General features: G+C 48.8%; 3 protein-coding genes across 3 annotated transcripts; 1 reads left to right on the forward strand and 2 right to left on the reverse strand.

Annotated features, from left to right (window-relative positions):
• Positions 1–287: 287 nt before the first annotated feature.
• LOC147960178 (uncharacterized) lies at positions 288–1,326 on the reverse strand. The gene is made up of 2 exons (XM_087533195.1): positions 444–1,326; positions 288–343 (listed from the first exon to the last, which is right to left on the reverse strand). The coding sequence occupies exons 1-2, from the start codon at positions 1,324–1,326 to the stop codon at positions 288–290; spliced, it is 939 nt and encodes a 312-aa protein (XP_087389321.1).
• Positions 1,327–5,292: 3,966 nt separating this feature from the next.
• LOC125521708 (uncharacterized) lies at positions 5,293–6,651 on the forward strand. The gene is made up of 4 exons (XM_048686766.2): positions 5,293–5,654; positions 5,733–5,831; positions 5,932–6,063; positions 6,159–6,651. The coding sequence occupies exons 1-4, from the start codon at positions 5,414–5,416 to the stop codon at positions 6,362–6,364; spliced, it is 678 nt and encodes a 225-aa protein (XP_048542723.2). The 5' UTR covers positions 5,293–5,413; the 3' UTR covers positions 6,365–6,651.
• A 10,695-nt stretch (positions 6,652–17,346) lies between these two features.
• Positions 17,347–18,647, reverse strand: LOC125521528 (putative aquaporin TIP2-2). The gene is made up of 3 exons (XM_048686581.2): positions 18,426–18,647; positions 18,081–18,328; positions 17,347–17,988 (listed from the first exon to the last, which is right to left on the reverse strand). Exons 1-3 carry the CDS (start codon positions 18,553–18,555, stop codon positions 17,620–17,622), a joined length of 747 nt encoding a protein of 248 aa, XP_048542538.1. The 5' UTR covers positions 18,556–18,647; the 3' UTR covers positions 17,347–17,619.
• Positions 18,648–19,532: the final 885 nt, after the last annotated feature.

Consider the following 19,532-nt stretch of genomic DNA (forward strand, 5'->3'; position numbering starts at 1 on the left):
GCTGCATCCGTCCATCTTGCTCAAAATCTGGGAGTTGTGTGCCTTGATAATGATAGTTGTAAGCACATCCATCGCGATGACGAACAACAAAGGCGACATGGATTCCCCTTGCCTCAGGCCACAAGCGTGCCTGAATTTCTCCCCTGCACATCCATTGACAAGCACTCGGGAGCTGGCCGTTGATAGAAGCGTAGAGACCGAAGATGGACACCGCTCGGAGAAGCCCTTCGCACGCAGAACTTCGAAGAGGAAAGGCCAAGATAGAGAATCGAATGCCTTCGAGATGTCTAATTTAAGCAACACTCCTTTAGCCTTCCTGTTATGGAGTCGCCGTGCCAATTGCCTGAACAAGAGAAAATTGTCATGAATGTTGTGCCCTTTAATGAATGCAATCCTAGGTATACTATGCACCAAGCAGATCGGCCGGAAGTCCTTAACAGTACATGCCGCCGGTGATTTCGGGATGAGGGAGATCAGGGCCTGGTTAAGCCTCCCAAAGCCACGCCCATTATCCAGGAACAATTTGTGCAGGGCTGCCAATATATCTCGTTTGACCATGCTCCAAGCTTTTTCGAAAAAGGCTCCGATAAATCCATCCGGCCCCGGCGCCCTGTCCGACGTCATCTCCTTGATCACATCCCATACTTCCTCCTCCTGGAGCACCAGGTCTTGCTCTGAGAGATCCAACGATTGGATGTTCAGAAAGTCAAGATCGACCGTGTGCTCACGAGCCGAGTCCTTCCCCATGATCTCCTTGAAGGCATCAAAGAAGGCCTCCTCTTTACCCTTTTGGTCAGGGATCGTCTGCCCGTTTCTGGTAATTGCTGGTATGAAGTTCTTGGCCTTCCTTCCATTAGCTATCTGATACAGTTTGGTGCTGGCATCTCCTTCTTGCTGCCATCTTATGTGGGATCTTTGCCTAGCAATGGTTCTTTCAAGCGAGGCCAACCCGAGAAGCAGTTGCTTGAGCGTGGCTCGTAGCCATCTTTCCCCCTCCAAGAGCAGTCTAATCTCCTCGCCATAGTCAAATCTCAAGATGACCAGATTTGCACATGCAATTTGAAGCTTAGTGTTGCCCACCCTCCGTTGTCCCCAAGCCGTGAGGTACTTCGCTGTGTTCCGTAGAAGCACATCCAGGCACACAAAAGGGTCCGTGATCTCCTTCTCACAAACCCATGCTGCAGCGACCACATCCAAAAATCCATCAAGCTTGGTCCAGAAAAGCTCAAACCTGAACCTCTTCCTTGGCTGAAGGTGTTCCTTGGGCGACAGGTACAACGGGCAGTGATCCGAGGCCGAAGTGGACAGACTCAAGGGTTCATACATATGCGCATACACTCACCCTATGAACACACACACACACCCTACTCCTATGAGCACCTTTGAGAGACTGAGCCGACATATCATCTTGAGATTTATGAAACATCTCCTCCTACTGAAAGCGCATCACCAAAAATTCTGAAATAAATCCAGGAATAATGCGAGCACCAAGACTTGTACGCTGGTGGGCTGGGGATACCACTAACCCTCTAACCATCCAATTTCTTGTCCGTTGTTGTGCATGCATGCAGAGTTTTCAAAGATTGCATGTAAAAAATTGTTATTAAATTAGTTATGTGCAGAAAGGAAGGAAAATAGGACATAGAAATGGCAAAAAGATGTTATTCAATAACTCATCCTTTTTAGCACAACAACTAGGCTTTATTGATTAATGATCACCGGGATATAAATCTCATCATAGCGGATCCCAAGCTAAGTGTGGCGCCCTTGATGTAAAGAAGCATAGCTAGCTAGGTTGTGCCGTTGTGGGCTTCATAGTTTGAGCCTCTTTGTTCATTAACAAAATTATAAGAGGTAAATGATGATCTACGAGTGCTAAATTATTTGATGAAATCCTCATATTTTTCTCCTGTCTTTGTAGCGATGTCGTTGACGATGTTAAACAGTCTCATGCAATTTGCAAGTCCTGTAGATAAAGGTCCATCATGAATGCTAGCCCTTCCCAACAAGCAAGAGCCTCCAAAGTTGTAGGATATGTTACACATGTCATTGCTAGGGCAGACACACTCAAGCAATAGTGTAACTTCATGGGGCCAACCTAGGCCATGGCCCCCAGCTCATAAGATTTTTTTCTATCTGAAAGTGCTAGTTATCGACTAGAGGGGGTTGAATAGGCGATTTCTATGATAGTCTTCAAGACATGCAGGTAAAACAGAGAACTACACAAAATACAACGAAAGATAAACTACACTAGTCATGCAATAGTCAAGGTATAATACAGAGAAAGCACGAAGACAAGTAGCAGCCTAGGTAGAACATATCAGAATAGGAAGATAGTATGAGGCCAAATATGCAGTCGGGGTGAATGTCTTCATACAATGTATTCAAAAGAGAGCAGGCAGCAATAACTTCACGAAGCTAAACAGAAAGTAAGGAGTGAAGTGATAGAACCAGGAACTTGACAAAGACAAGGATTTGTGTTAGGACCGTGAGTATATCGACCAGAGGGGGGTGGTGAATGGGAGATTCAAAAATTCTTGCGAATGTTTTGATCAGATCCGAAACATAGCAGCAGAAATAAAGTACGGTAGAAAAGAACTCAATCAAGTACGATGTTGAGGAGCATATCTATTGACATAGGAAGCAATTATGATACGGGCTTGAGATACCACAGGTTTAACTACAATGATGGTAATGCAACAGGTGAACACATGTAGTGGCAGGAGATAAAACACGACATGAACAAAAAAAGAAAAGTATGAGAACTGACACAGATGAAGTGAATGAAATGACTGTAATGATTAAGATGAAATATGAGAATGCAACAAGATAGGCAATGAATGATATCTTATGAGAACAACAGAGATGACATATGCGAATGAAATGCAAGAGATGATAAATGATCAGATAAACAGTCGTCATAGAGCACGAAAGTGAACTGCTGAAGGGATTGCAGTAAAGTAGAATGAACCAGTGTTGCTCGATGGCGACAGATGGATTTGGTAGACCAGTTCACCCTTCTGCCAAAGGACTATGTCTGGTTGGAGGGGTTGTGATTTAACACAGAAGATAAACTCTCTTTGCTCTATTCTCCTTTAACTCAGAGCTGATCAGACTCTTGTTGATTTCACTCGTGGTAGATACTTGTCGACGATCTCCAAACCTTCGATCGACCTTCATGATCTACAAGCACTCTTGGTTGCTGAAGATCTTGCTCGGTGAAGACAACAACTCTTCAACACTCTAGCTGACACCTATCCGTCTAGAGAGTGTGCAGCTCTCAAGAGTAATAGGTGTTGGGGAACATAGCATGCAATTTTAAAATTTTCCTACGCTCACGCAAGATCTATCTAGGAGATGCATAGCAACGAGAGGGGAGAGTGTGTCCATGTACCCTCGTAGACCGAAAGCGAAAGCGTTTGACAACACGATTGATGTAGTCGAACTTCTTCTCATTCCGACTGATCAAGCACCGAACGTACGACACCTATGAGTTCTGCACACGTTCAGCTCGATGACTTCCCTCGAACTCTTGATCCAGCAAAGTGTCGAGGGAGAGTCATCAGCACGATGGTGTGGTCACCTTGATGGTGAAGTGATCCGTGCAAGGCTTTGCCTAAGCACTATGACAATATGACCGGAGGCATAAACTATGGAGGGGGGGCGCACACGGCTAAGAATCAATATTGTGTGTTCTAGCGGTGCCCCCCACATATATATAGGTGGGAGAGGGAGGGGAGCAGCAAGGGGCGCCCCAAGTAGGAGGGATCCTACTTGGGCGCCTCCTCCAAGTCAGGACTGGCCAGGACGGTCGCGTGGCGCGGATGGGGCGGATTGCGGGAGGACGGGTGATCAATCCTATCGGGCGCGCGGTTGAGGACGCCGCTTGGTAACGACAGACCCGAGCCACGGAGGTGGCGCCTGAACGGACATGCGAACTACCGGTGCGTGCGCATGGCCCATGCCCGAGTGGGGCACAGAGCGGCGCAACACAAACGTAACCAGCCGACACATCACGTGTGTGCCGGCGCTAGGGCCCAGCAGCCTGCTGCAGCCGAGCGGGGTGAAGGTTCACGGAGGAACCCGATCCAATCATAGCGATGACGTACGGGCTAGAGCGACAGCAGATGGACGTGCGGATGACGGCCTTTGCATATCGTGCTAGACCGCCATGTCGAAGAAGAGGCCGGTGGAATCGACCCCGAATCCGAAATAGAGTTGCCTGAGGGTCGACGGCAGCGGTGGGCGACGCAGACCTATCTTGATTGGAAAAACAAAAAAAGAAGCATTGGTCAAGATGACTGGCGTGAGAGAAAAACCAGGATCAAGGACCGAAAAAAAACTTTCTAGGGCAGTCGGTCAAGACGACCGGCGAATAAACCCTAAGTACGGGCGGTGCAGCTCCCGGTGACGATCATGGAGATCGACCGCCCCAGGGGCGGCGTGGTGCGGAAGCGACGATGGCGGCTAGGGTTGTGAATCAGGGTTAGGCTGACACCATGCAGAAGGAATGGAGGGAGATTGATGGCATCGATTTTTAATATTTGAGCCTCGTAGGCCCATGTATAAGTACAAGACAAGGTAAAATAAATTATGCATTATTTTAATATTTTTTAACTAATCATGATACTCGGCAAGCCCGAACCAGTGTACATGAATGCAGGCCAAACAGGTATACTGGTGTGTTCAAAAAAAGAGAAAGTGTTCAAAAAAATCTTAACGAATCTGCAAATTTGTAGATTAAAGAGCATTATTTCTGCATCAATCATGCTAAACATACAAAGGTTTACATGCTCTTACACGTTGACTAGAATCTTTTCAAACTAACTAACCTCTTTCTCCTAATTTTCATGGGGGATGAGCCCTTCTCCTCCTTAATCTTCAATCAAAACTCACCTTTGTGTAAAAGCCTGTATCCTTTTGTATGTGTAGCATTACTCTTTCTGCGTGCACAGCACCAACCATTAAGAGTGAACCAAGGCGCCGTCCATTCACGATGAAATTAGAGTAGAGTAAGAAAGTTCATCTCTTCTCGACCAACGGATGCGTCCACTCGCTATCAAGGAAAGTTCAGCCCTTCTCGATCAACTGAAGAAAATAACCTCAGGTCTCGCCGTTCCGGCCTGCAAATAGTCTATGTTCTGGAAGAGATGACGAGCCTGGACCAGCGACCTTCCTGGGCAGGCCGAGGTCGTCGATCGATCTCACGTCAAATCTGACTGCTTCCGTTCCTCCACGCGAGTGCATGCCAAATTAATGGCCCGTCCGGCGGCTATGACTTACTAGTACTAGTTAAATGAGCTTCCATACATAAGTTCGTCTCCCTCGTCGTCCTCGTACACCAAACTCGATCCGTGCACAAGAAGAAATCACACGCACGTACAGCTCGATCCGGCCGGTCCGGGACGGCGAAATGGGGCGTACCAACAGGCCGGCCCTCGCGCTGGCGTGCCTGCTCGCCCTGCTGCTAGTGCAGCTGCCTCGAGGAGCCCGTGCAGCTGGGGATCTGTGCGGCAAGGTGAAGTGCGGCATGGGGAGCTGCGGCGAGTCCGGCGACTACATGTTCGGGTTCGCGTGCCGCTGCAATCCTGGCTGGAGCCGGTACCATCTCGGCGACGTGGACTTCCCCTTCCTCCCCTGCGTCATGCCAAACTGTACGTACACCCTGCCCGCCAGGTTTCTTGATGATGGGCGGATCAATAAGAATCGACCACCGTAATTTGTCTGGGCAGGCACCATCAACTACTCGTGCCAGGACGGGTCGTCTCCTCCGGCTCCGGCACCGCCGCCGCCAGCAGCGCCACCGCTGACAAACCTCTCAGTCTACGACCGTAATCAATCACATCCTCAGATGATCGCAAAAGAGTTTCTGTTTACAGTTTACTCATTCAAGCATTCGTCACTGAATCCTAGTACCTTCCAATGGCGCAGCCTGCTTGATGCAGTACTGCGGGGGCGGCACCTGCCAGAAGGTGGAGTCCTCGGCGTTCGCGCACAGGTGCGCCTGCCCCGACGGCTTCAGGAACCTCCTCGACGACGACGCCTACCCCTGCTACCGCCAGTGTGAGTGACTCGGCAACCTGTCGTGACCGAGGTAGTATGACTACTTGACTAGGCTAACGCTGCCTCGCCGGCGGTTTGGTGTTTCCACCGTGCAGGTTCTCTGGGATCAGGCTGCTCCGACCTCGGGATCGGCATACTCAACGGCTCCGACCCGAGCACGTCACCGCCAGCACCCGTCTCCTTCACCGTCCAGAAGGGCGGCGCTGCAGGCGGTTTAGCACCACCGGCGCACTGGCTGCTGGGGCTCCTGATAGTGATTTCCTTCTTCTGGGTCCAGAGTCCAAACTGTTTTGTGAATTAGTGATTTTAAACCAAGGGTGTGGCGTTTGATTGGTTGGGAACCATACGGTCCCAATTTCCCTATAGGATCAGAGTATACATTTGGTGTCGGTGGTTGCAGAAATAAAATCCAACATGGCAGAATAGCGCGTCAACAGAATTGTTACTACTTGATGTCCATTAGACCCGATGATTAGGACTAAAGGTGATGAGATATATCTGCACGCCTCGTACAGTCGTACTCCGTGGTTGACTTTGTTATGTACTTTACTTAATAATTGATAAAATGGTTATGTGTGTGTATCATAATTTGAATGAGACTATATGTAATCTATAATGGTGTAGATGCCGAGAGTTTCAAACTTTTCTTCAGAACAAAAAAAACTACTACATATAAGTGGACTATATAGAATGTACCATAGTGCGCTATACAGATGGTCTACAGTTGGACACACAAACAACTCGACGGGGAAAAAACACTTCGCCCCCATGATCGCCTTCCTAGGGCGACACGAGAGGCGATCCCAATCGCTCTGCTAGCCTTGCCCCACGCTTCTCTCCATCCCTTCACCGCCGCCAGGCAAAGCTTCAGGCAAGGTAGGCGGGAGCGGGGGCGGGGGCGGGGCTCCTCCCTTGTCATCTCTCCTTTCCCCCTAGAACCCAGGCAAACCTTGATGCGCGAACACGGGGCGTGGGGTCATCCCTTTGTACTGTTGGGTGGCTGCCGGCAGGGCGTGTGATGGTCAGAACCAGGAGGGTCGGTGGCTTCCTTGCCCTGCCATGGGTGTGCCACCCTGAGACAAGCACAAGATGGGGGTCGTTGGCTCGTGAGGCCGATCGTGGCAAGGAGGTCATTGAATCGGGGAGGCCGAATGGTGGGCGCATGCCACTCCAACGGCCGCTCCAATAATTATTTGCAAATTAATACGAACTCAAAGTATAAACGATGGAGTGGTGATCAAATATGCATGAAAGTAGAGTATTTATCTTAATGAAGTGTGGGGTAAAATGTGCATATCGCCTAGGCTCTTGGTTGTGATGAATATGGCGTGGGGCCAAAACCCACTTTCTGTTGATAGAATTTTTTCATCACATGAAGCAACGGTTCCCCACAATAGTTCGCTCAGGAACAAGCAAACAAGATAATATCTCGCACGTTGATGCGATAATCCTATTCAAAATAATTAGGTGCTACATAAGTAACTAAAACTACTTTAAATAAAGTGTGATAGTATTATTGAATCACACTTTAGAATATTGAAAAAATTATGAACATATAACTAAATGATGTATACATGAGAAAAAAAATAGATTCCGCTAAAAGCATGTCTATTTTTTTTAAAAAAAGTGAAGGATCAGCTGCATGGGTATGCTCCTCGTGCCCAACACATATACAGTATCCTTGAGAGCATAAAACTTAATACAAAAAATTAACCGATGACCTGCATGAATGAACTCATGATATGGCATGGGAGTGTTGCATGCATATGTAATAATGCAAAAAATTGTTACTTATAACTTACATGCATGACTTGCCGATCTGGCATGGTTAGAAAAATTATGTAGTGGGTTGTAGGGCATGTCACAATCAAATGCAATGTGATTTAGAACCCATTTATGCACTAATGTATGTTGCATGATAGAGGATTATCATGTGTAGATCGGACGGATGCTAGTAGATCAAGCTAGTAAATCTAACTACTACAATAATTTTCATGATGTGTAAGCACGCATATGCTGAGATAAATTACAAGTAATGGGGATTACTCTCTCAGATATAGAAATATAGGATTCTTAGAGGAGGAAGCGGGTCACGAATCCCACAACAAAAACTTAGTACATGTGTGAATGCATAGACAAAACAAAGGTGTTGACAATGAAGAAAGTAGCCCTCCCTCCTCTCTCCTCCCTCGCCTCCTCCCCCCCCTCCTCCCCTCCTTGCCCTAGCCGTCCCGCTCCCCGCCCTGACCCGCTGGCCGGTGCCCGGTCATCCCCCTCTCCGCCTGCAGGTGCTCTCTCTCTCCCCTCCCCAGGCTCCCCGCGGGTGGGGTTCTCCCCTCTGTCTTCACCGCTGCCGGTGCTCGGATCTCGTTTCTGGGCCCTTGCGTCTGATGAGGAGGATTCGCGGTCGTCGATCCCTTCCCCCTGTGGTCCCGTGCCTTGTGCTGGGGGGGTGGTGGTGCCTTCCGCCGCTCCTCGTCCCCGCAAGTTCGCTCCTGGTGGCCGGGGCCGGTCGGTGGACGCGTCCTCGTCGGTCGATGGCTGGATTCGGATCTCTCGGCGGCGGCGTAAGTCTGGTAAGTTTGCTGTTGCGTCACCTGATCTTGTTGTCCTGGGCAGTGCGCCTGATGGGGAGCTTGGTGGCCTCCCATCCCTCTCTCCTGCAGCCTCTGCTGCGGCGACGGCGGGGTCGCTGGTGGCATCATGTAACCTAGATCTCGATTTCTCCGCGATGGCCATCGGGCCACGGGACGTCCCCTCGGGTGGGCTTGATGCGCCTTGCGGTTTGCCGTTGCCCAGTGGGCCTGCCTCTCCTCCCCCTCTTTCGTCGGTGGCAGATTTCCCCCCTCTGGTCCCGTCCGGCCCAGTTGGGCCCATCATCCGGGTTCCTGCTCCTCAACCTTCTTTGGCCCATGTGGCGAGTCGGGCCCAGGTGGGCACGGCTCGGACGGGCTATTTATGGATCCCCCGCGGCTCTTCCTCCCCTTTGCTAGGGTTTCCGGCTTCCGCTTTCGATCTGCACCGTCACAGTCTTCCCATTCGTCGCCTCATTAGATCCTCCCCACCTCCACCCCTCCTCCTTCCTTTTGCTGTGGTGCTATCCATGGACAAGTCGCGGGGCTCTTTCTGCGAGGCGCTCTCGGGCAGCAAGCGACGCCGTGAGGACTCCCCTTCCTCCATGGTGGATCTGGAGCTCGAGGCTTCGCTCCGTTCCAAGTTGGAGGCGGAACAGGCGGCGCGCGAGCAGGTGGCTCGTGACCACGAGGCTCGGGCTTCGGGTCCGGAGTGGTCGCAGCGCTCGGAGAGGGTTGGTGTGCCCAGATCCGGCCCGCAGGGCTCTGGATCTGGCCATTCTCTCTCTCCGGTGCTGGACCCGTGGGAGGCGGCGGTGGCCTCTGGCGGTGGTGTTTCTTCGTCTTCTGCCTCCCTTCCTGCTCCGGGAGTGGGCCGCGGTCCATCTGCTCCGTCGCGCCCTCCTCCTCCTTCTCGCTCGGTTGGGGTTGGTGCGGGTGCTCGTCCGCCGCCTTGGTCCTTCGCGGGGCCGGCGCGTCGGCCGCCCGGTCCGGCCTCTGGGGCGCCCCCTTTTCCGGGGATGGGGGATGGGATCCTTCCTCCTCCTCCGTTGCTTCCGCAATCCCGCCCGTCCTCTGCTTCCCATAACAACCCCTCGGCGCTCACCTGCTTCGCTTGTCACAGGCCTGGCCATTTCCAGTCTCGCTGCACCAACCCTCCTTTTTGCCTGATCTGTCGCTCTGATGGTCACCTCACGGTCAACTGCATGGCTAGGCAGAAACCTCCCGCGGTCATCCAGTTCGGCTCGGGCCTCCCCGGTTGCGCCTTTTTCTCCTTCGACGGTGACCTGCCTGTCCGGGAGGTGGCACCTGCTCTGTCTAATACTGCTATTGTTACGGTCAAGGATCAAAAGATTTCGCCCCAAATTCTTCTGGAAGGGCTTCGCATTTGGGATGAGGCTCGATGGGACTGGCAAGTTGTGCAGATATCTGAATTTGAGTTCTCTGTGGTGTTTCCCTCCAAAGAATGTTTGCGGATGATTGCCTCATGCACTAGCTTCACCTTGCCCCTCAATCAATTGGTGGTTTCTGTTAAAGTGGCTTCTTGCAGTGGTACGGCAGTTGGTCCTCTCTCTCAAGTCTGGGTTTTGATTGACGATTTGCCTGCTGGTCTCCGTTCGTCTACTTTTCTCATGTCTTTCGGGGTTCTGATTGGGAAGCCCATCGAGGTGGATGAAGACTCTCTGAACAAGGTTGGCCCTGCTAGGATGAAGGTTTGGTGTGTGGATCCTGAACGGGTTCATGGCTCGATTGATATCTTCCCTTCTCCCAATGGTATTAAGCTTCGGGTGCGGGTGGAGGGGGCGGCTGCTTTTCAGACTCCACCTCCCCCTCCTCCCCCTTCTAACCCTTCGGACAAGCATGATAAGGAGGGGGGCGGATCTCTGGGTGGCCCTAATCAGAGCCATGGGTCTAACCTCCGCTTCACCCAATCTGAATGGGATGGTTTGGCAGATTCTGAACATGAGTTGTTTCAATCCCAAGCTCCCTCTGGTGTTGCTCCTCGTGATGATTCGGTGATCCCGTCTGCTGCTCCCAATGTCCCTGCTGCTGGTGCTGATATGTTGAAGTTCCCGCCCTGCTCTGCTACCCCCGTTTCTGGTGCTTGCTCCAATCTTCCTGTCCGCCCGCTCTCCCCCACTCGATCGGGAATTGAAGATCTTCCAGCCTCCCCGGCTCGCGATGTGGTGGAATCCCAGTCCCTCCGGAAGAAGAAATCCTCAGTGCGCAAATTCTCGGCTAAGAGCCAGAACTCGTCGGGCTCGAAGCACTCCATGACGGGGGTCTGTCGGCGTCTTGATCAAGATTTGGGATCTATGTCCCGTTCGGGTCCCCATGTTGGCTCTCCTGCTGCGCGGTCGCCTGCAGTTCGATCCCATGTGTCCACGGCTCGCAAAGGAAGGCGGGTGGCGAATTCAGGTGTTTCTATCCTAGAGCGGGCTGAAAAGCGGGCTGCGGTGAAGGATCTCCCTCCCCCAGGTACATCTCCCGTTCCCTCTGTTGTTGCTTCTCCGGTTCGGTTGGTTCTACCTTCTCTTTCGGATGATCATCTTTTAAATATTATGTCGGATGTGGGGGTGGTGGTTGATTCGTCTGTTGGTTCTCCTAGTTCTCTTCTTGCTATTATTCGGGCTAACGAGATGGCTCAGGCTGCCATTGCCAAAGCCAAAGAGGTCGTTGCCTCTCAGGTAGGGGCTTCTAGTAGTGGTCCGGTCGTGGACGCGGGCGCTGGTAGTGGCCAGCCCCAATCCAACCTGTCTAAAAGGGGCACCAATAAGCGTGCTAAACCCTGCGTGGCCCCTTGCAGGTCGAGCCTTCAAATCAAGAATCTCTCTTATAAATGAGGGCGTTATTCTGGAATATTAGGAGGTTCGGTGCTAGGGGGCGCCGTGACCAACTTAAAGATCTGGTTCGTTCTAACTCTATTGACTTTGTGGGGCTGGTAGAAACCTTCAAGGAATCCTTCTCCCCTAATGACTTTTCTGCTATTGTGGGCATGGACAGATTTAATTGGAACTTTTTACTTGCTTCGGGGCACTCTGGCGGGATCTTGATAGGCTCCAATAAAGATATTTTTGATTTTGTTGCTTTTGATCATGGGATCTTTTGGGCCAGTGTTGTTCTCTCTCATAAAGCTCAGAATACTCTTTGTGAGTTTATCGTCGTCTATGGGCCTGCGGACCATTCCTTGTCGCCTTTATTTCTTAATGAACTTTCGTTGAAGATCGATGCTTGTAATTTACCGATGGTTATCGGGGGAGACTTTAACCTTCTGCGGTGCCCTAATGACAAAAGTAATGATAACTTCTCCTGGCCGCTGGCTAATGCCTTTAACGACTTCATTAGTGCCAATGCTATTCGTGAGTTGCCTCGGGAGGGGAGCTCGTTATACCTGGTCCAATCATCAGTCAATCCCTATTAGATTAGTGCTTGACAGAGTCTTCCTTTGTCCCAGGTGGGATTCCTTGTTCCCTAGGGCCTCTCTTTACGCCAAATGCATTATTGGTTCCGATCATACCCCCTTAATTCTTGACGATGGTTCCATTAGCCTCAGGCCTCCGGCTAGATTTCAATTTGACGCCTCCTGGTTGGCTGTGGATGGCTTTGTCTATATGGTTGCGGCGAAGATCTCCCTTTCTCTGTCATCCAATGCTCGCTCCTTTGGGCCTTTGGATGATTGGCATTCGTGTTCCTATAACCTGCGTAAATTCCTTAGAGGTTGGTCTCGTAATCGTGCGGCGGAGGATCGTCGCACCAAATCTTTCCTCGAAGACCAGATCTTGTCGCTGGATCACGCGGCTGATTCTATTGGGCTCTCTGACGATGGTTGGGCGGTTCGTTATAATCTGGAGGCTGCTTTAATACAGTTACACCATCAGGTTGAGATTTATTGGCGTCAACGGGGTACTCTAAACTGGACTCTAAAAGGCGACTCCCCTACGGCGTATTTCTTTGCGATCGCGAACGGCAGGCGTAGACGATGTGGTATTAATAGCCTGCTCATTAATGGTGTGCGATCTTCGGAGCAGTCTGTTATTATGGCTCATGTGGTGGATTTCTTCTCTTCGTTGTTGGGGGCTAAACCTCCATCGGGCTTCTCCATTTCTCCCTCCCTTTGGAACTTAGGTCTTAAAATCTCACCCGAGGAGAATGCCTCTTTGATGATCCCTTTTTCTGATCAGGAAATTTGGGATGCTGTTAACACTGCCAATCCTAATGCTGCTTCTGGGCCAGACGGCTTCTCTATTCCTTTCTTTCGGAAATTCTGGCCCCAGTTGAAACAGCTGGTTTGTAATGTTATCCAGGGCTTCTGTCTTGGTACTGTCGATATCTCCCGCCTGAACTATGCAGTGATAACCCTGATCCCCAAGGTTAAGGGTGCTGATGTTATTTCCCAATTCCAACCTATTGCTTTGATTAACAACTTCGCCAAATTCCTGGCTAAAGGCTTTGCGAATCGTTTGTCGCCGGTTGCTCATAGAGTTATTAGTCCTTATCAATCTGCTTTCATCAAAGGGTGTTTCATCCTTGATGGTATCCTATCCCTTCATGAGATTGTTCACGATCTTCACGCTCGGAGAGCTAAAGCGGTTATCCTTAAGCTAGACTTTGAGAAAGCCTATGACTCCGTTAGCTGGCCCTTCCTCAAGCAGGTCCTTCTTGCTAAAGGTTTCGACGGTGCTTATGTTCATCGTATCATGCAGTTGGTCTCGGGTGGCCATACTGCCGTTTCGGTTAATGGTTTTGTTAGCAATTTCTTCGCCAATGGTAGGGGCCTTCGCCAAGGGGATCCTGCTTCCCCTGTTCTTTTTAATTTTGTGGCCGACGCCTTCTCGTGCATGCTTTCCAGGGCGGCCCGTTGTGGGCACATTGCTCCTGTGGTCTCTCATTTACTTCCGGAGGGTGTTTCCCACTTGCAATATGCAGATGATACAATTATCTTGGTGGAGCTGGATGACACCTGCATTGCCAATCTTAAATTCATCCTGTTGTGTTTCGAAGCTGTTTCGGGTCTTAAGATTAATTTCGCTAAAAGTGAGGTCCTGGTGATGGGTGTGGATGAGGCGGAAGCCTTACAGGTTGCCAGGCTTCTGAACTGTTCTTTGGGTTCCTTTCCCTTTAAATATCTAAGCCTTCCTATCTCTCCTGGCGTGCTCCATGCTAAAGATTTCGCTCCGGCGGTCGCTAAAGTGGGGAACAGGGTGCTCCCTTGGAGAGGCAGATATAATACCAATGCTGGCAAAGTTGCTCTAATTAACTCCTGCTTATCCTCTCTCCCCATGTTTCTTATGGGCTTCTATCTTCTTACGGATGGCGTGCATGCTGGCTTCGACAAACATAGGGGAGCCTTCTACTGGAATTCCGCGGATAACAAATGGAAATATAGGCTGGTCAAGTGGCAGCATATGTGTAAGCCTAAAAACCGTGGGGGGTTAGGTATTATTAATACTCGGGTGATGAACATTTGTTTGCTTATCAAGTGGTAGTGGAAAATTTTAACTAGTGGGGCTGACTCGCTTTGGTTCTCGATTCTTAAGGCTAAATACTTCCCACATTCCAACCCGCTGTTTGCCACCGCGAGGCGCGGCTCTCAATTTTGGAAATCCCTTGTCAAAGTCAGACCTATTTTTCTGGAACATGTTAAATTTAATGTTGGTAATGGGATGGCAGTCCGCTTTTGGTTGGACTGGTGGTCGGGGGATGCCCCCCTCGCTGAGAGTTTTCCGGTTTTGTTCTCTTACTGTCCTAATTCGGGTATCTCCATCGCGGAGGTGGCGGCTAATAACTGGGATCTGGCCTTTCGTCAGGCCCTGTCTCCTGAAGAGTTGGAAGATTGGCAAAGTCTCTCTGCCCTCTTCCCCGTGCTCTCGGAGTCGGCCGATTCTGTAGTCTGGCCTCATTCGGCCTCAGGTAGATTTACGGTCAAGTCGCTTTATTCTAGACTTATTGGTGGTACTCCTTCGACCAGATTCTCTTGTGTTTGGAAGTCCAAAGTTCCTCCTAAGATTAAAATTTTCCTTTGGCAAGCCTTTTGTGGTCGCCTGCCGGCTGCTGACCAGATTAAAAAGCGCAATGGGCTTGGCTCGGATTTCTGTCATCTATGTGGGCCTTGGAGAACTCTGATCACATCTTTTTCAATTGCGTGCTGGCCAAGCTGGTTTGGTGTTGTGTCAGATCTTGGCTTCAGGTCTCTTGGAACCCCTCTTCTTTCTCCGATATTCGAACCCTAGCCAAAGCTTTGGTTGGGGTCACCAAGAGGGTGTTTTGGGTTGGCCTGGGTGCCTTATGTTGGGCTCTATGGACCATTAGGAACAAATTTACTATTGAGCATATCTTCCCATCTAAGCCTGCTGACGTTCTTTTCAAATCATGTATATTATTGCAGCAGTGGAGATCATTGACTAAGGAGGTTGATCGGGATGCCCTGGACCTGCTCATCGACAAAATCCGGGCTTCGGCATCTCACATCTCCGGACGGGATCCTGTCGTCTAATCCTGGTGGTGCTGTTTGCGGAGTTTAGGTCTCACTCCTTTCCGGCCTGTGCGCCGTGTATGGCAGTTGCCTGTATCCATCCTTCCTTGGCTACTCTTATATACTTTTCGTTCCGTGCGTTGTGTGTGTTCTCCTCGTTAACTGGTCTCTTTCCTGTTTGGTCTCGTGACGCTGCCATGTGGCTTTATTTATAAAGTCGGGCTCTGGCCTTTTCTCTAAAAAAAATCCCACAACAACTAACATGAAGGGCCCGCCTGATCAAAGCTTAGATCAACAAGCGAGAGTGCAGGCCGGCCCATTAGCATAGTAGCGGCTCTCGGTGTCTACTGTAGCAATTGATTTTTTAATCTTTCCAAAGAACACAAAAAAATAAAAATAGACGGCATGGACTATTTTGAAAATGCTAATACTTTTTTAAACATTAAATATTTTGAAATTATGAATAATTTTTGAAAATGCAATTTTATTTTGAAAAAAGTACCAACGAATTTTGAAAATTCTGAACATTTTTTAAATTGTTTTTATTTCTGAAGACGCAAACATTTTTTAAATGAATCAAACTCCAAATAGTGTTGAAAACGTGAGCAATTTTTTGAAAATTATCGGGGTTTTCAAATTCCAAACCATTTTTTGAATATATTAGATATTTTTGAAATTTATGATACTTTTTATAAAAAAGAAACATGATGAACAAAAAACCGAAAGAAAACTTGAAATACCAGTTCAAAAAAGAAAGAAAGAATAAAACTGGTTCAGGAACCTTCTATAAGGTTCCCAACACCGGTCAGGAACCTTTTAGAAATTCCCAAAACCAGTGGCTCGCTCACTCAATAGGCGGGCCCATCTATCTATCGGGGGTGTGCATTTACCACACGACAAATGTGAAATGTGGTGCAGGCCGGTGATCTTCGACTAAAGCCCATGAACATCCAAGGCCAATTCAGTCGGTGGCCCACTAGGGAACAACTATTTTCTCTCGGTGCCTTCGACTTCATTCAGGGAAATGAAGAACCACCGCTTTTCCTCTCGCGGGCGTGTGTGTCATCTCCCTCTCTATCTTGAAACCCAAGAATTCACCCTTCCTCCGTGCGGATTCGTGTTATTGAAACTGTGTGTCGTCAATTGTATTGCTGGATAATGTGACACCGCACTGCGCTAGTTGTTCTCATCTCGATGATGAATGACTGTGAAGAGCTAGGAATGAACTAATTATTTTGATTTCTAATCCATCTGAAGAATTCATTATGAAAGATGATGAAAAAAACATCCAAGATGCAGTAACGTGGTAAAAAAAGAGATGTAACTCTAATTGATATACGGGCGTTGACAAATACAGTAACACATAACACAAACAGAGAAGGGTCAAATTGAGGTCTGGGTTTTATTTTCTCCGAAAAAGAGGATTATCACCAGCCTCTACATTGAGCGATGCATACAATTATTTATTAAAACGAACCAAGTATCAAAGTCTCAGAGCAGCTCCGTAAAAAGAAAAGGATAGAAAATAAATGGCCTCAACCATCACAAATAGGACAAAATGTCTACAAGTATCCTATTACTAGACCGCCATTTAAACCGGTTGTAGTGCGTATCTCGTGCTACTGTCCCTCGTTGATTGCACCCAAAAGCCATAAGCTCTCCGCTTATGCATCGTATAATGATGACCGAGTATGGATCCATCTAGACGGTTTGCATATTGCGTGCAATTTTTTTGATTTTTTTATTTTGTTAAACACACAATCGTTCTGACTATTCTATATAGCTCAAAGTAATGCACAAACTCCCACACGGATTTGTGCCATTGTATTGTGCTCTACCGACTTCTACCTCATACGTATGTACAATCCACGATGCCCTCGGTCAAGAATCACCTACCAAATACTCCCTCCGCTCATTTTTACTATGTTTTGTTAGAAGTCAAAGTTTGTAAAGTCTAACCATATTTGTTTGAAAAAACATCAACACCAACGATACTAAAGTTATACAATATAAAATTTAACTTCATGGCGCATCTAATGATGTTGGTTTCGTATACTGGATGTTGATATTTATTTCTATAAGGCTGGTTAAATTTTTACTAAGTTTGCCTTTAAACAAATCTTATATGCGGAATAAAAAGAACCGAAAGGAGTACCAAACAAATTTGATAGAAACGAAAGTGGAGGTATGTTAAACGACACATGTACACCACAGAAGTTTGGCCAGTGGGCATGGGAATGCACTAAACAATGATGTTCTTATTGAATCGCATAAGGAAACTCAACTGAAGAATCTTGAAACCCCAACAACTTCACAACATCCATCACAGTACAGATACAGAAACATGCATCATCCAAGTGCCACAGCCTCGCGGGCTTTCGATCGGAACCAAACAACATGACGTTCCTCACATCATCCAGACAATCCTGAGAGTGACCACCACGTACGCACTTCTTATGTTGCCGAAGACATTATGGAAACCAAAGACCGAATGATCTTCCCATGGCTGGCTTAGTAGTCGTTGCCGGCGACGGCGGTGTGGTCGTCGCACATGTACAGGTACCGGTAGACGACGCCGGCGAGGCCACCGCCGATGAGCGGGCCGGCCCAGTAGATCCAGATGTTGGTGAAGTCGCCGCTGGCAACGGCGGGGCCGAAGGAGCGTGCAGGGTTCATGGACCCGCCGGAGAAGGGGCCGGCGACGAGGATGTTGGCGCCGACGATGAAGCCGATGGCGATGGGAGCGATGGTGCCGAGGGACCCCTTCTTGGGGTCGGCGGCGGTGGCGTACACGGTGTAGACGAGCCCGAAGGTGACGATGATCTCCATCACGACGCCCTCGAAGGCGCCCACGCCGGAAAGCCCGTGTGTAGGGGTCGCCTGAGAAAGAAAACAGTCCGTATCAGCGTCGTTCGTTTTCGTGCTCCACCGGCCGGAAAGCGCACACATGTACATGGGCTGGGGATACGTACCACGCCGGTGCAGAACTGGACGAGGAAGGCGCCGACGATGGCGCCGAGGAGCTGGGCAACCCAGTAGAAGATGCCGGTGAGGATGGTGATCTGGCCGCCGAGGGCGAGGCCGAAGGTGACGGCAGGGTTCACATGGCCGCCGGAGATGTTGGCGCCGACGGCGACCGCGACGAACAGCCCGAACCCGTGGCAGATCGCCACGGCGATCAGCCCGGATGGGTCAAGCGGCGCGCCGCCGCTCACCTTGGCTGCAATTTTTTAACTTTTCGTTAGCACGCACTCGTCGTCTTCCACTTTAGCCATACGAGCAGAGCATGCATGTGCCGTAATTGTAACAGAACTCACAGTAGGCGATGGCAGAGCCGACGCCGGCGAAGACGAAGATGAGGGTGGAGATGAACTCGGCGATGTAGGCCTTGAAAGAGGCCAAGCTGAAGGAGTCATCGAACCGACCGAAGGCGATGGAGGCAGGCATGGTGGCTTAGAATGGCCCAAAAACCGAGCTGGGGAGGATGAGACGGAATGTTGTCGCTAAGAATACGGATCAGAGACTCGGCCAGTGTGCTCTTATAATGGGCTGAGCGGCTCTTCAGTTTGAAATAAGAAAAAATGCATGCCTATTTTTGGTGTTAGGATCGTGTATCTCTATTCCTAATGTAATAGTTGGTAGTCTTCGTTCTAGGGTCTTTTGTCCCACCTCTCACTTTTGCTGGTTTTCGTAAGTTGTTTTTCATAAAAAAAATCGTTTCCTCCCTCACTTCATCGGTTTATTTTTGCGTCATCATCTCATACAATAAAATAAATCTGAACATATCAGAATTTTCTATGCTGGCATAAATTATTTAATAATGTAAAATCAATCATGATCAATCTCTAATGATCAAATCTAAATTAATTAACATTAACTTAAATCGCTCAATAATAATCTCTACTTCTAATTGAACAGTTGATAGTCTCTGTTCTAGGTTTTTTTCGTCCCACCTTCCACTTTTGCTGGTTTTTTTCGTAGATTTTTTTCGTCCCCGCCTCCACTTCACCGGTTTATTTTCGCGTCACCCTCTCACACAACGAAAGAAATCTGAACATATCAGAATTTTCCATACTGGCGCAAATTATTTAGTAATATAAAATCAATCACGATCAATCTCTAAAGATCAAATCTAAATTAATTAACATTATCTTAAATCGCTCAATCATCTGTACTCCTAATGGAGCAGTTGGTAGTCTCCGTTCTGGGGTTTTTTCGTCCCACCTCACTTTTGCTGATTTTTTATAGGTTTTTTTCGTAGATTTTTTTTCGTCCCCTCCCCCACTTCATCGGTTTATTTTCACGTCACCCTCTCACACAATGAAAGAAATCTGAACATATCAGAATTTTCCATGTTGACGCAGATTATTTAGTAATGTAGGATCAATCACGATCAATCTCTAAAGATCAAATCTAAATTAATC

The sequence above is a fragment of the Triticum urartu genome, chromosome 7A, assembly GCF_056163025.1.
Source record: "Triticum urartu cultivar PI428250 chromosome 7A, HENAU_Tu73, whole genome shotgun sequence".
Taxonomy (NCBI): Eukaryota; Viridiplantae; Streptophyta; class Magnoliopsida; order Poales; family Poaceae; genus Triticum; species Triticum urartu.